This window comes from Gobio gobio (assembly GCF_949357685.1).
Source record: "Gobio gobio genome assembly, chromosome: 21".
Taxonomy (NCBI): domain Eukaryota; kingdom Metazoa; phylum Chordata; class Actinopteri; order Cypriniformes; family Gobionidae; genus Gobio; species Gobio gobio.
This window is the reverse complement of record NC_137117.1, coordinates 18,016,006-18,030,415: the sequence shown is the minus strand read 5'-3', so window position 1 is coordinate 18,030,415 and position 14,410 is coordinate 18,016,006. Positions and strand designations below refer to the sequence as shown.

The window sequence follows — 14,410 nt, the reverse complement described above, 5'->3', positions numbered from 1 at the left end:
TCATAAACTCCCCCCCCTTCACGTTCAAGAAATCTCACCAGATTGGTCAGTTGAGACAGCTCGCCCTTGTGCGTTTCCCTCTTCTCGATGTGGTGTTCCTGTGCCGCGTCTCGTACAGGAGGCTGCTCGGTAGACGATTGCTGGAGCTAAAGAGAGAGAGTGAGAAAAGGGGGAACAGAACATTGAGTGGAAACTCACCACCCTTGTGGACATTGTGCAGAATGACATCAAGGTTCAGTCTGTACTGACGCCCTCTGACTCAACACTGACATTCAGCCATGAGCTCAACGGGAGGGACACATCGTGCAGGACACAAGGGGCATTTTGCAACAGATGTCTGAATTTTACTCAACTTCTCCATTGTGTAGACTCATACACTCCTCAAAACCAAGAAAACACCCTAAACGGCATGAGAAACTGAACAAACAACCAATTCGGAGAGGAATTCTGCACAATACCAGATGTAACAGCAGTTTTGTGTTACGAATCATCCAGTCGTCCTTCAGATGGTACAGAATAGAGGCAGGGGTGTAGATACGTATAACTTGTTGGCAAATAATCATTACATTTAAGGATATTCAAATATCTTGTTTTATAACGTGAGATCCCACATTTTTCAGATAATTTGTACGCTCTTGGAGAGGGAAATGTTGTTGGGTCATTCATAAGAAGCTCTGATAAAGCTGATGGCTGTGTTTATATAGACAGCAGTGGGACGTGAAGCATGAAGAGAGCAGATTGAGATGAGAGTATGGCAGGAGGATCAAAGGCTGGTTTAATGCCCTTGGGTGGGGCTGTTCGAGGGACAGGGAGGGCTCCAAGAAAGGACATATTAGGAAATATGGATGGATGGGTGGTGTCTTCATGTGTTTGGCATATGTATTTGATACTGTATGGGACACACTGGGTGTTACTGACAGCGGATGTCCCTTAAGTTTAAATTTAGCTTGTAATCAACAAGCTATGTCCCCTTTAAGAGCCTCTGATGGACATCTGTTCTCTCCTCGCATGACTGCATGTACGTCTCCCGTCTAATATCTTTACAGCAAAAATTGCTACAGATTTAAACCTTTGTAAGAATGTTTTCTCAAAAACTATATTTCACATATTTTTTCATTGAGGAAAATTAAAGGAACACACCGACTTTTTGGGACTTTAGCTTATTCACCGTATCCCCAGAGTTAGATAAGTCCATACATACCATTCTCATCTCTGTGCGTGCCATAACTCTGTCTGACGCACCCACCGCTAGCCTAGCTTAGCAGGCGCAATGATATTATGCAGCGCCTGAAAATAGTCCCCAGCACGCTCCCTGTGCAAGCAGGTTGTCACGTTGGTTATGTTGACGGAAGTTAGCCTATTTGCAGGCGCTACGTAATATCATTGCGTCGCTGCACCCATGGTACGGCACAAAGTTCCTTGATTATATAGTTATAGTATAGTTCCTAGCCATATCGGTCTAGAAAATCACAACTTTTCATTTTCTGTCGGTCTTAGTACACGATGTAATGATACACATCACAATTTTTAAATAGGAAAATGTTGGGGTGTCACTTATTGAGCAGTAGGCTAGCTGGAGCCATTTACCTCCAGTCTTTGTGCTAAGCTAGGCTAGTGGTGAGTGTGTCAGACAGAGTTATGGCTCTCATGGAGATGAGAATGGTATGTATGGACTAATCTAACTCTGGGGGAAAAGGTGAATAAGCTAAAGCATAAAAAGGAATGTGTATATTTATATATTTGGGTGAAATACGTCCCAGACACGTTCCTGATCATTTTCATTTGATTCACACGTAAACAGTGATTTAAAAGAAAAGCCTGAAAGATCAAAGTCATGCACATAATGACAGAACACACTCCAGTATGAATTACTTCATCAGGTGAACCCTGATCAAATCTCTGCCCTGCAGTTAACCCAGGGCATCTTACCTTGAGGTTAAGGGGGTTGACTATGTTGTGGGTGGTGCAGTTAACAGGCCCCTCCGTTGTGACCTCCAGCGGGTAAATGAACCTGTTACTTTGAAGTCTCATGGGGCATTTGAGCTGCAGTAGAGTGTGACTGATGCGGCTCGGCCCGTTGTTCACCAACTGAGGGATAGAGAGTGAGAGATGAGTCAAGTGTATGTTGTCATAATAAATCCTCTCAACCTCTTTGGTTTAACATCAAGGTTGCTGCTTTGTTTTTTTCATTATTATATCGTACGCCATCACAACCACAGGTTAAAGTCGTGCTGCTAAAGTAACTCCACAGGTGTTTCTGTGCTCTCTGGTCATCATAAAGGGATGACTCGACGCCTTGTGCTATTTCAGGACTTCTGTGTAACTGCTGGAAATTCTCCATGACAACTTCTCCATGTACAAGTGTTTGCATGACTCATCTGCAGAAAGTATGTGTAAAGAAACCAAACTGCAAGCAGCAATTACAGCGGACAGATGGGGAAAAAAGATATATATGAAATGGACTTTAAAAATAAAATAAAAATAAAAATAAAATAAAATATCCACATTTCCAATTAAGGGAAAGTAGACTCTTTTTACATTCTAATCCGTTGCATTGATGATCATTTAAATCTTAACGTATCTATTTTACTTTTTGCTCATAAAAAAACATGTATATATTCAGTACATGAAAAGAAGGTTTTACTGAAATTAGTCTTTAAGTCAAAAAAGAAGAAGGGCAGACATTTTAAATACTGCAAATGTAACTGCTAGTTTCTATGCAGCCATACATCCCAAAATTGTACCATAGGGATTTATAGCAGTTACTCTGGATTCCTATCATTGACAGGCCGCTCTAACTTCAAGTCCAACTGAAGGACTCAGACAAGGTCTTTACCTCGTAAGTGTGCTGGACGGAGGGTCCGACATCCTGTTCAACCATTACATTCTTGGTCAACTTCCAGTTCGGTGGGGGAAAGAAGATCTTGTCTGGTCGGGAGACACTGTAAAACGAGAGATAAAGAGAAAATGAGGGAACAGGGAGAGCTAGTGAGAGTTCCAGAAGAGCTGTGGTCTTGTGAAGCACTTGGTTCCAAATGGGTTCTGCACGTGAACTCACCCCTGCAGAATAACATCAGACTGGACCACCACCTCCAACTTGTAGGGGACGACTTCACTGTGGGAGTTATTCTCATTCTTACTGCAGATGGAGAGATGGAAAGCTTAATAAAGAGCATAAGGGCATGTGCAACTAACCTGACCATATATTAAAAGTTTTTTATATATTATGGTCACATTATTTCAGTGACCATAATAGTCTGACTATTAAAAAAACAAAAAAAACAAAAAACATATGGCCAATATGCAATATATTTTGAAATATAATTAAAAAATAAATAAATTCTTTTTTTTAAATATATGATGGCCAACATGAAATGTATTAATTTAATTTCATGTTGGCCATCATATATTTAAAAATAAATAAAAAATTATAATATATATATATATATATATAAAAAATAAAGGTTACATGAAAATGTTGTTATATATTATAAGAAATAAAAATATCTAATACTATATATAAATATATCTTATATTTAACTTTTTATATTTTACAATTCAAACAGAAATAAATTTTACTAAAATTAATAAACAGTTGTCCATGTTTGCTACTGTAAAGGTTTTTTTTTACTGTATAGTATAGTGTGAATGTTTCTTTTCAAAAATACATAAATATAAACAAGCTGTGTTTATTTGTGTATACTCTCAAGTTTCATACCAACGGATCTGTAGGTCAAACTGTACAAATTTGTTTGTGTCCTTGAGACGTGGTACTGTGAATCGCAGTCCGGCCCATAACTGCAAAAAATAAAAATACATTTCTAAATCATATCCCATTTACCCTATAGGTGATGTCAAGCTTATTCCTCGTTCATTCATCAGAAAATTTGAGCTAAAACGACCCAAAAATGAGATAAAACGCGAGCAATTTATCATAATGGAGCCAACAATATTTGCAATGTCACAATACTGAATTTCAGCTGTCCACGAATTACACCAGAGAATTCTCTGCAGCATACAAATCACCCATAATGCACTGCCATAGTAACAGAATGGATGTTGAGGTTGGTGGAATGTTTCTTTCCTGTATTCTATCCAAAAAACACAAGTGGAAACACTAAAATGTATCCTCTCTCATTCATCTTAGTGATGTCATGTTTAGCTGCACTGTCAAAAGCACTCCAGTTAGTTACTACCCTCAGCCCTAAAGTGCTGAAATCACCTACACAACCCCAGACTGCATGGGAGTTCCAGCCTCCCTTTTATAATTGTGGTTTTATGATCCCACCGCACGCACACAAACTCTGGCAATAAGACCCTATACGAGCGGACTCTCGTTTTCCCTTAACTCCATGCGTGAGAGTTTGCGTGTGGGTGTCCGTGAACGTGGGGGTGGGTGTGATTTCTGAATTTCTCATTGCAAAAGATACAATTACAGATACTGGCCAGTTGTTGCTAGGAACCTCTTTGGTGGTCCTGGAATCTAAAAATAATTACCGAAAATAACGTTAATAATAAAATTGCTGAATAAAACACCCAGATAACCTGCCTTGAACTAATGAGAGCGGTGTTGTTGCTCTAACTGAAACAGACAATGGTGTCTGGAAACACGTTGACGTGGAGCAGTTTGAACAATCACCCAATTATACTCCATTTCTGCAGACATATTAAAAAGCTACAAATCTCTCCACCTTCACACAGTGGCATTTTGGAAAGGGGAACTCCAGTCTCTGAGAGGGTAGAGCCAAAATGACACTTCCTGCATCACTGGTGGGAACTTCCTGCCTGTCCAAACATGATCCAACACAGCCCCTAACAAGCCCCCCAGACAGTACTATGAGCTGACTAACACAAGTTAGATGACTAATAAAGGTTACATGACTAACAGGACACACAATTATGGTCTCTGAAGGTCTGGATTTTATTTGGAAGAATGCTTGTTGTCAGTAATCGGAATTGCCACTTTTCCAGTTGTGTGTGACACATAAACATCCAGTTTATACATTATCATCCACATACTGCCATTGCACTGCACTTTACTTTCCTATTGTTACTGCGTAACAACCTGTAATAAACCTTGCACATTATACTTCTTTATATATACATATATATATATATTTATGTTAACCACTTATTTCTAAGTCTACAGTTTATCTCACTTATCATATCCACATATTTTTTTTATATTTTTATATTTTAATTTTTATATTTTATTTTTATCTTATTTCCTATTTTTATCTTTTACTTGATTTATTTATAATTCTACTTATGTTAATACTTTTTATTCTAATTTTATTCTATCTCTATTTTAATTTCTTGTAACTGTTATTTGCACTGTCCATGGAGCGGACCTGTTTACATTTCACTGCCAGTTGTATATTGTGTATATAACTGTGTATGTGACAAATAAAACTCTTGAATCTTGAATCTTGAATCTGGATAAGGATAACTGGATGATTAAAAATGATTCTATACAGATTGCACACACAAAAAGAAATGTCTAGCCAAGGAAAAATGTAATAGTTGAGCATAACAATGACTGTTAATATAGAGACCCGATAGATGTAGATAGACATATAGAGAGACGACAGACGTCGATAGACATATATAGAGATATATATATGCGACAGACAGATAGATAGTGTGAAACCTCAAGTCACTCTAGTGTGTAAACACACACAAACAGAAAGAAGAGTGTAAGAGTGCTTACGCTGGTGCCTGATTTCATGGGGTTGCCCAGGTCACAGCTGAGGTAACGGGTCTGATTTTCCATCTCATAACTGCAGGTCAGTTGGGTCAGACTCTGTCCAGAGAAATATAGAAAAAGACCAGTAAATTTCGGGAATGACACGCACACACGGTACTGCTGCTGAATGTTACATTTTTGCTCGAAACTATCCTTACATAGGGTAAGGGTTCAAAATATGTATTATAGAGTAATATACAAGTAATTCATTAAAACTGGACCTAGCCCTTTTGATGCCCATGAACCTCTTATGAGAGACACTCTTTTCTTAATAGTCTTGTAGATATATTTGCGGTGTATGATACACCTATGCCACGGTTCAGTTCATGTCACGGTTTTGCAACCACGGTTCGGTTCGGTTCTGTTTGCTGTGGAGTCATGGTTCATGGCGGGCACCATAATAACAAAAGCAATAATTTAACTTAATACATTGGCTTCACGTTTTCTTTAGAGCAGTAAGCACACCTGAGTACACTCAAATGAAATAAATGTCTGCACTGTAGACTAGTCAGAAATAATCTACTCATTTTACCATTTACCATAATGTTTTTTAAAAAAAAGCACATTTGTTTCATAAAAATTGATGACACACACAAGTAATGTCCCACTTTAGCCTACTTAAACACCTTAATTGTATGAATATGACTAATACTGATTAATAAATAGGCCTATAAGTTAAAGATATTAAATATGAGTTTTTGTTGATACTATAAAGTAGCCACCACACTAATTTAAAAATAAACTAAGTAACAAAGTGAAAAAGTGGCATTTTGTGGTTATGGAAACAACAGTTACCATGGCGAATACACAATACTTCATGAGCTGTTAATGAAACATGAAAACTACTCCTGATAAACAGAATGCACATCATAACTGCATGCCTTCCCAGTTAACACACATCGAACCAGTTACGTGATTTATTGGTACTTTACTCTTATTTCATGACTTACAAATTGACATCGTAGCATTGCATGCTCATAGTTTCTCTTGCGCTTATAATATACAGCGTGATAGGGCTATAGTGATAGCGTGATTTTGTAACAAGCTACGCAAATGACGATGTTGATGGGACTCCAAGGTAACATTTTGGGGAAACTGGGTCTCTTTGTCCTTCCACCATGCTACATGACGTGACATGCACTTGGAAGACAAAGGTTAGTGTATACTTAGTAAATAATATTATTATAATAATAATATTTAGTAAAAAAAATTTTTTTATCTAATGTCAAGGAAGAAAAAAAATATTTGGGGCGGGGCTGGGGCAGCAGGGGACGGGGCGCGTTCGGTACGACATGATAGTATCGCGGTTCGAACCGTGGGTTTATCGGTTCTGTTTGAATATCGTTACACCCCTAATATACATTCATGTATAGAGACCCATTTATACTGTGTGTGAAAAAATAGTAGGTGAGATAAAGACAGTTTGTTTACCAAATCAAATAATTGGTTTCTACATTATTATTGTACTAAAGCAAAACTAATTATTCAAATTGTTAAAATATTTGATTCGAATATTTGCATTCATTACATTTTATCATTTAAAGGGGTGGTAAAACATTCTTTTGAAGGCTTGATTGTGTTTGTGGGGTGCACTGTAACATGTGTTCATGCTTCGTTTTTAAAAAAATTGCCTTATTTTTCATATATTTGACCTTTATTCTACACTGCTCTGTCCCTCCTTGTAAAACGGTCTGATGCTTTCCGGGTTGTATGAAGCCAGTCCCTCAAAAATACGCAGTGGGCTCAGATTGGTTAGCTGGCCCAGTGTGTTGTGATTCGCTAACCGCAGTGCACGTCGGAAACGTCACGCCCCTTACCGGAGGCTGTTCAGTATTAGAAACAACGGCGTCAATAAAACCACACCAATCTAAGCCCGAATCAGACCCAGAACATTTTAGTGAAGATGATCGAGCAGAAGCTGTTCAGTCCTCGAGAGTAAAGACTGCGGATCTATAATGATCGCTACTGAATGGCACTTTAACTTTTGTATTTTTAGAACGATTATAGCCAAATATCTGTCGCAAGAACTAACCCAAAACAAACACTAAGCACTGGCTTTAACTAAGTTAGCCAAATCACACACAGAACCATGTTTAGCATGCCTGTAGATAAACAATACATAAAAGCTCTAATCAAAGAATCATTTACACTAATGCCAGGTTCGCTGTTGAGATTTTAACGTTAGTGTTTGTAACGTTAGGTGTTCGTCGGATAACGTTAAGTATGAATGAGCATTTAACAGACTGGTTTGCAGAACAGCGTTGTCATCGGTTTACTTCCTTGCTACAACCTATTACAGGAAAACACATCGATGAAAAATAAATCAGACTTACAGGTTGTGGCCCGTGAACAGCTTCGTTTGTAAATCCAGCTTTCAGGACAAGCCGTTGTGCATATCCTGTATTGAACTCGCGAAGTTTGTGGAAGATTGTGTTGTCCTCCGTGAAATGTGCAGCGCGCGCGTCGTGCATCCACGCACCGGCAGTGTTTTTTTCACGCAGCTGACGTTGTGCAAATCTGGCATTGAAATCGCGAAGACGGTGGATGCAGGGAGCCCTGCGCGCGCCTGATTCCCCGCTGACTCAAACACACGTGCATATAACATGCTGTATGTTAAACGCTCTGCAACGCACCCCCGTCCCTATGAAGGCTGAACAGAGCAAGTACCCCAGACCTGCAATCCGGATGAAAATAACAGCGTTTCTTCGGCATTGCGGCAAAAACACAGCCTACTAACGCTTCCCCGCGGCGATACAAAATTGCCTCGCCCCCCTTATTTCATATTCCCCGGAGGAGGGGTTTATGTAAATATTGGGCCGGGTGATGTCAGCAAAACCTGGGTGAATGTGTAGTAGTCCCTAGCGGCCGTTTGCTGTAGTCCTTAGAAACTGATTTCTTTAAAAGCAAATATCTCCCTTTGCTTTAAACTTTGAACGTTGTAACTTTGCAGATGTTGTTTATGCTCAAGCAGCAACATTACACGTTAGCTAAAGTTAGAATAGTGAAATCGTGGTTTACCACCCCTTTAATTTATCGGACTCAAAAAAGAAATTAAAATACTATTACATTATTGATAATAACATATATTTCATTAAAATGAAATAAAGACTGAATTTGTATATTTCCTTCTCTTAAATGTCCCGCAGACCCCCCTAGCCACAAGTTTGAAATACGCTGCATTAAAACACCGACCGCTGTCAAGTTTTGCCTCACTACAGGATTTCTCATCACATGTCTCCATTAATAAAAAACTCATCTTTTCTTGAGTATCAAAGTAACAGAACAAAGGTCTTTCTCAGCTGAAATGCTGAACACATGTAGAAGTTAATGGACGGGATCTGCCACACGTCCGTGTAATAGGCAGCACCTGGAGGGAGGGTCTCCATATCTCACCTCGTTATTGCGGGCAATTCCGCTGTAGTCGGCCTCTGGTGGCAAGACCACATACAGCTCGGCTTCATAAGCTCCGCCTCCATCATTCTTTGCGTTGAAAGTCAGGGTCAGAGAGTTGTCATCGCCTATGTACACTTCCTTCCTGTCCCTGCAGAACCCAAAACATGAAGAAAAAAAAAACATTAAACACTTGCTTTGGCAGCTAATTTACCTTCTATAGGGTCTGGGACTTCTATATATAGTTTATCAAGAGCAAATGTCTTGCACATTAAAAGGAGCTATGTGCCAATGTCTATTTCTTACCGGTAGTCAGATGTTTGTACACATAAGCAATAGCCTTAGTGCGTTAACAAGCACCAATAATTACCCAATTAAAAAGTAGATTTTTTTATTTTTCATTTTGAAATTTGTTGTAAAGTATAAACCATTGAGTAAATTACCATATAAAAAAATAAAAAACGTTGAACTAAGTCTGTTATGTTCACCAAGGCTGCATTTATTTGATAAAAAAATACAGTAAAACTGTAAAATATTGCAATCCAAAATAACGTTTTTCCATTTCAATATATTTTAAAATTTAATTTATTCCTGTGATGGCAAAGCTGAATTTTCAGCATCATTAATCCAGTCTTCAGTGTCAAATCATCCTTCAGAAAAATTTTGTGGAATACATTTTTTCAGGATTCTTTAAATGAATAGAAAGTTTAAAAGAACAGCATTTATTTTGAAAACAGAAATATTTTATAACATTATAAATGTCTTTTTACTGTTATTTTTTAATCAATCCTTGCTGAATAAAAGCATTAATTTCTTACAAAAAAGAAAAAGTGTATTTCTGCTGATCTAGCGGTGAAATATCACCCAGATCTTTCCAACAGGAAGCCCTTCCTCCTGCATTATACACACATTTCCTAATAAAAACCCCTAATTTCCATTGTAGCAATAAAGTTCAACATGCAACGACAAAGACTGTGAAACATTCCGCAAAGTTCCTTTTTTCTATTCCTACAAGTTCCCTCCCCCCTTTCTTTTCTCTCTACATCTCAGACACAATGAGAAATTCCATGCGAGGGCCACACAGACGCTTCCAATTACCGCCTGGCCTCGCAAAGCCGCGCTGGGGAAGCGGCCCGTACTGAATTAAAACGCTGGCACTCGGCTGGTGGGGGACTCGAACCTACATGGAACCCATCGCTTGCTGCACTTTCATAACAAACCCCTTCGGATGGCACATATGAGGTTTGGGTCATGTCACAAGGAGGTCAAGATTTGCATTGCTAATCAAAATAAATATCATGATCCTCACAACAAATTAACACCGGTGAGCTCTAATAATCACATGGAAGTGATTTAGTACAAAAGCTCATTTGTGTGAAACAGAGAATTTGGCTGGGTTTCCTCAACCTGGACCTGGGAAGCAGATGCTGACAGTGGTACTACAGAAAAGCCATGTTGTCCCAGGCATCTCTGGGAAGCTGTCTAGATGCATTTTCACATTTTCTCCTAAAGAATAACCCCTCCAGTGAATTTCCACGTCATACTATTCCCTCTGCTCGTTGAATGTCAGGATAATCCAAATCACTCTGCGGAGAGAATTAATGCCCTACACGGTTTCATAAATATGTGACCTAAGACAAATGCAACAAATCTGTAATGTTTTAAGTAAGGCGCATTTTTGCGGTTGAAGCACAACAACAAATACAAACAAATCAGTGTATAAAAGACAGAGAAAATGCCCACAGATTTCACAAATCAACTGCAGGGAACTGCCATTGTAACTGCAGGGAAAAGGGGGGCGCATAAATTTCCAAGCCCCAAATATTCTAAACTTATCCATTTTATCTATCCAGTTTTTTTTTTGTTTTGTTTTTTCAAAAGCTAAGTCAGCCAATCCCAGCACCTGTTGCATAGCCCTCCTTCCTGTTTTTTCCCCCCCAATGAAGTCCTGAAGTGTGTATCTGTGCATGTGTGTCACTATTCTCACCTTAGAAAACTAGTCCATTACTGAGACATTCTAAAAGCTGAGACTCATCACATATTTATCAAAATATCTCTAGAACAGTAATTGCTCATTTTTTGTGTCTAAAATTGTTCTACTGTTGCAAACTTTTCAACAAGCAAACTAAACCCCCAGGCCTGAATTTCGTTTTTTTTTTTTCATTCCTTGCTAATCATCTTACCCGTGCACGGAGAGTTTCAGGTCAGGGACGCAGATGTTGTCCTCTCCGCAGTCCAATAAAATCTGGGCCTAGAGCAGAAGCCAGAAAAAAAGTTAAAGGTAAGTTACTGAGAGATTATGGTCAATGTCAGAGAGAGGTTATTATTGTATTGTCAATTTGCATGCAACCCATTTTACTTTTGTAATGTGACTTATTTCTGAGTGAAACAGGGTATAACATGAGAAAAAGGACCTGGTTTTATCTGTCAGGAATGGTTTGGATGGCGAAAAGTGGGCATTACATACTAGAACGAAGCCAGGCAGCAGGGTTGCCAGGTCTATGTAACAAAACTAGCCCAATGTCCAATCAAAAGTAGCCCAAAACTAGCCCAATGACCCTACCCCAAATATCACAACGCAAAATATGCCACTCCCATACCAAAAATACATATTTTACAGTCACTGTATGCATTATACACAATTCAACTTGAAAAACCACTGTATAGCAGGGCTGTAACCACCATAGACATTGAGGGGGACAAGTTCCCCCCTCAATAATTAGAAAATGCCAAATTGTCCCTCCCAATGTTTGATATTATTGATGCTGCTCTTCTGCACTGCATTATGCATCGCTCTGTTTTTTGTTAGGATGACAAAAAGTTTTAAAAGTTACATTTTTAGGCTGATCTAACAGCACTTGTCAATGTCAAATTGACTGAGACGGCCAATCAGATCAAAGAAGGCAGGGTTTACAGTTCCCAGAAGATGAGTGCAACAACTGTTTTCATAAAACTTCTTTTACCATCATTATAAAAAAATAAATAAACCGGCAACAGTTAAAAAGTTGCCCAAATCCGCGGGAAAACCGCTGACTTGGCAATCCTGCCAAGCAGATTTATAGTCATATGCAAATATAGACCAAATATAATAATATTTTGTTTCCAAATTTCAATTTGGCATAATCTTTATTATTATTATGTTTTACAGAATATACAAATAATCAATAAATAGGGTCCATTTCAATTTCATGTTGACTTTAAGGGTAAAAGTGAAAACTTAATCATTCATTTATGAACATTATGATTAAAAAGAGAAAAGAAAAAGATTCTCCAGCTTGATCTTTTCCTCATCGGACACAGAATACCACCTGCAATCCAGTAACTCCAATGTCATTCAGACAGGCATATTATACAATTCCTATAACCAATAATGCAAGTACACATCTTTACACAGAAAAGAAAATCCAATAAACCTTTATGTACAAAATCCTATCAAACAACCTCAGCTATTTTCAAAAATCACAGCAAAGCACTCATAAGATGTTTGTAAACAACAGCCCATAGCAGCGAACGGTCTGTTCAGTTGGGTCAAGTATTAGCGCACGACCACATAATCCTCAGAGGATATTGCCGCCTAGTACACCATTCGCATTGGTAAACATCGCTCCTCAGCCTAAACTGCAAGTTTTAGAATAGTAAACAACTCTGAATGAATTCTGGGCTGAAGAGCAGATGTGTATAGGCTTCAAAAAATGTATAGAGCTCATTCAAAGGGATAAAGAGCTATGGCTGTACCCATAAGGCTGTTCTATCTGCCACCAACATCCACATCAGAGGCTGCCGCCCCTAAACCGCATGCTAGCTGCACGCGACACCACCCAACTCTCACCACACACACACATAAATATATAAATATACATAAGCACACAAACATTAAATGAGAGAGAATCCATATACAATTTATGAATGAATCGAAAACATAAAGAAAAGGGGAAAGCGCTGCCACTGCTAATTGCTACCACCTGATGCCGTATTCCCAACATGTGCGAGGATGACGCAACATGACGATGAGGATAAAAAAATAGAATAGGGAGATTAAAAAGGGCAAAGTGGCTTCCCTGTAATCAGCAATCGCTGAGCTCTAATTACAACCGATGAGGGCGGCCACCCCTTTCCACAGCTCTGTATCGGGACGCTCCGAGCCTCCTGGAGAGGGTTGTTTGGGTTCACTGCAGCAACCAAACAATTAGAAGCCCAAGCGGAGATACACAAAGGGGTCACATGTGCATGTCCAAACTGACCCTCAGCCAAAACTACCATCATGTGTTTACGGATGTGTCAAGGTCTGCAAACAGCATGATTGGGTCAGCAAACTGAAGGGCGCCAGGCGGGATCACTCACAACATTTATTCAAGGAGGTCCAAAACATCTCGATCTATAGGCAAGACGAATACAGAGCCTCGTGTTAACAGTCCCATGCAAATAAAAGCCACATACAGGCTTTTTGTTCAAACTATTTATAATTTATTCCATTAATTCTTGAAAAGAAAAGCTTTTGAAGTTTGGCATAATCTATTATTTTTTATTAGGAAAAATATATATAATAATTATTATTATAATTTTTTTTTATATATAAATGTAATTACTCTATTATATAAATATCCAAAAAATTTTAGAGTAATTAACTTATAATAATAATAATAATAATAATATATTGTTACCACAATATATTGTTTAAATGGCTATCAAAAATATTTTTATAGTCTATAAAAACATATTGTGGTTACAACAACAACAACAACATTATTATTATTATTCTAAAGATAATTAATAATAATAATATTGTTGTTGTTACCACAATATGTTTTATAGAGTATAAATATTATAAATAGGCTACCAACAATATTTTGATTTATATATTGTGGTTACAACAACAACAATTTTATTTAGAGCAAATAAAAAAAATATTTTTATTTTTATTATTATTTTATTAGTAGTAGCAGTATTGGTAGTAGTAGTGATATTACCCTTTTATTATTAATATTGCATTATATATATATATATATATATATATATATATATATATATATATATATATATATATATATATATATATATATATATATATATATATATATATATATATATATATATACACACCATTATATATAAATAATATATACATAAATAAACAAAATGTAAAACATGCAATATTGATAATAGGGTAATATTATTAGTAGTATACTGCTACTACTTCTAATAACAATAATTATAATAATAATAATAATAATAATAATAATAATAGCAAAATTCTATGCTTGGTGCAATTAAATT

The 14,410-nt window shown here is 37.5% G+C and overlaps 1 protein-coding gene across 1 annotated transcript in view; it reads right to left on the bottom strand.

The window, feature by feature from the left end:
* Positions 1–14,410, bottom strand: part of itga5 (integrin, alpha 5 (fibronectin receptor, alpha polypeptide)) — a 65,781-nt gene that overhangs the window by 10,349 nt on the left and 41,022 nt on the right. Inside the window, exons 19-26 of the mRNA XM_079802446.1 lie at positions 11,320–11,387; positions 9,140–9,287; positions 5,711–5,803; positions 3,719–3,798; positions 3,059–3,139; positions 2,837–2,942; positions 1,930–2,088; positions 39–146 (exon numbers count right to left, since the gene is read on the bottom strand). Of these exons, the coding sequence (XP_079658572.1) occupies positions 39–146; positions 1,930–2,088; positions 2,837–2,942; positions 3,059–3,139; positions 3,719–3,798; positions 5,711–5,803; positions 9,140–9,287; positions 11,320–11,387 (843 nt within the window). The remainder of the gene's footprint in view (positions 1–38; positions 147–1,929; positions 2,089–2,836; positions 2,943–3,058; positions 3,140–3,718; positions 3,799–5,710; positions 5,804–9,139; positions 9,288–11,319; positions 11,388–14,410) is intronic.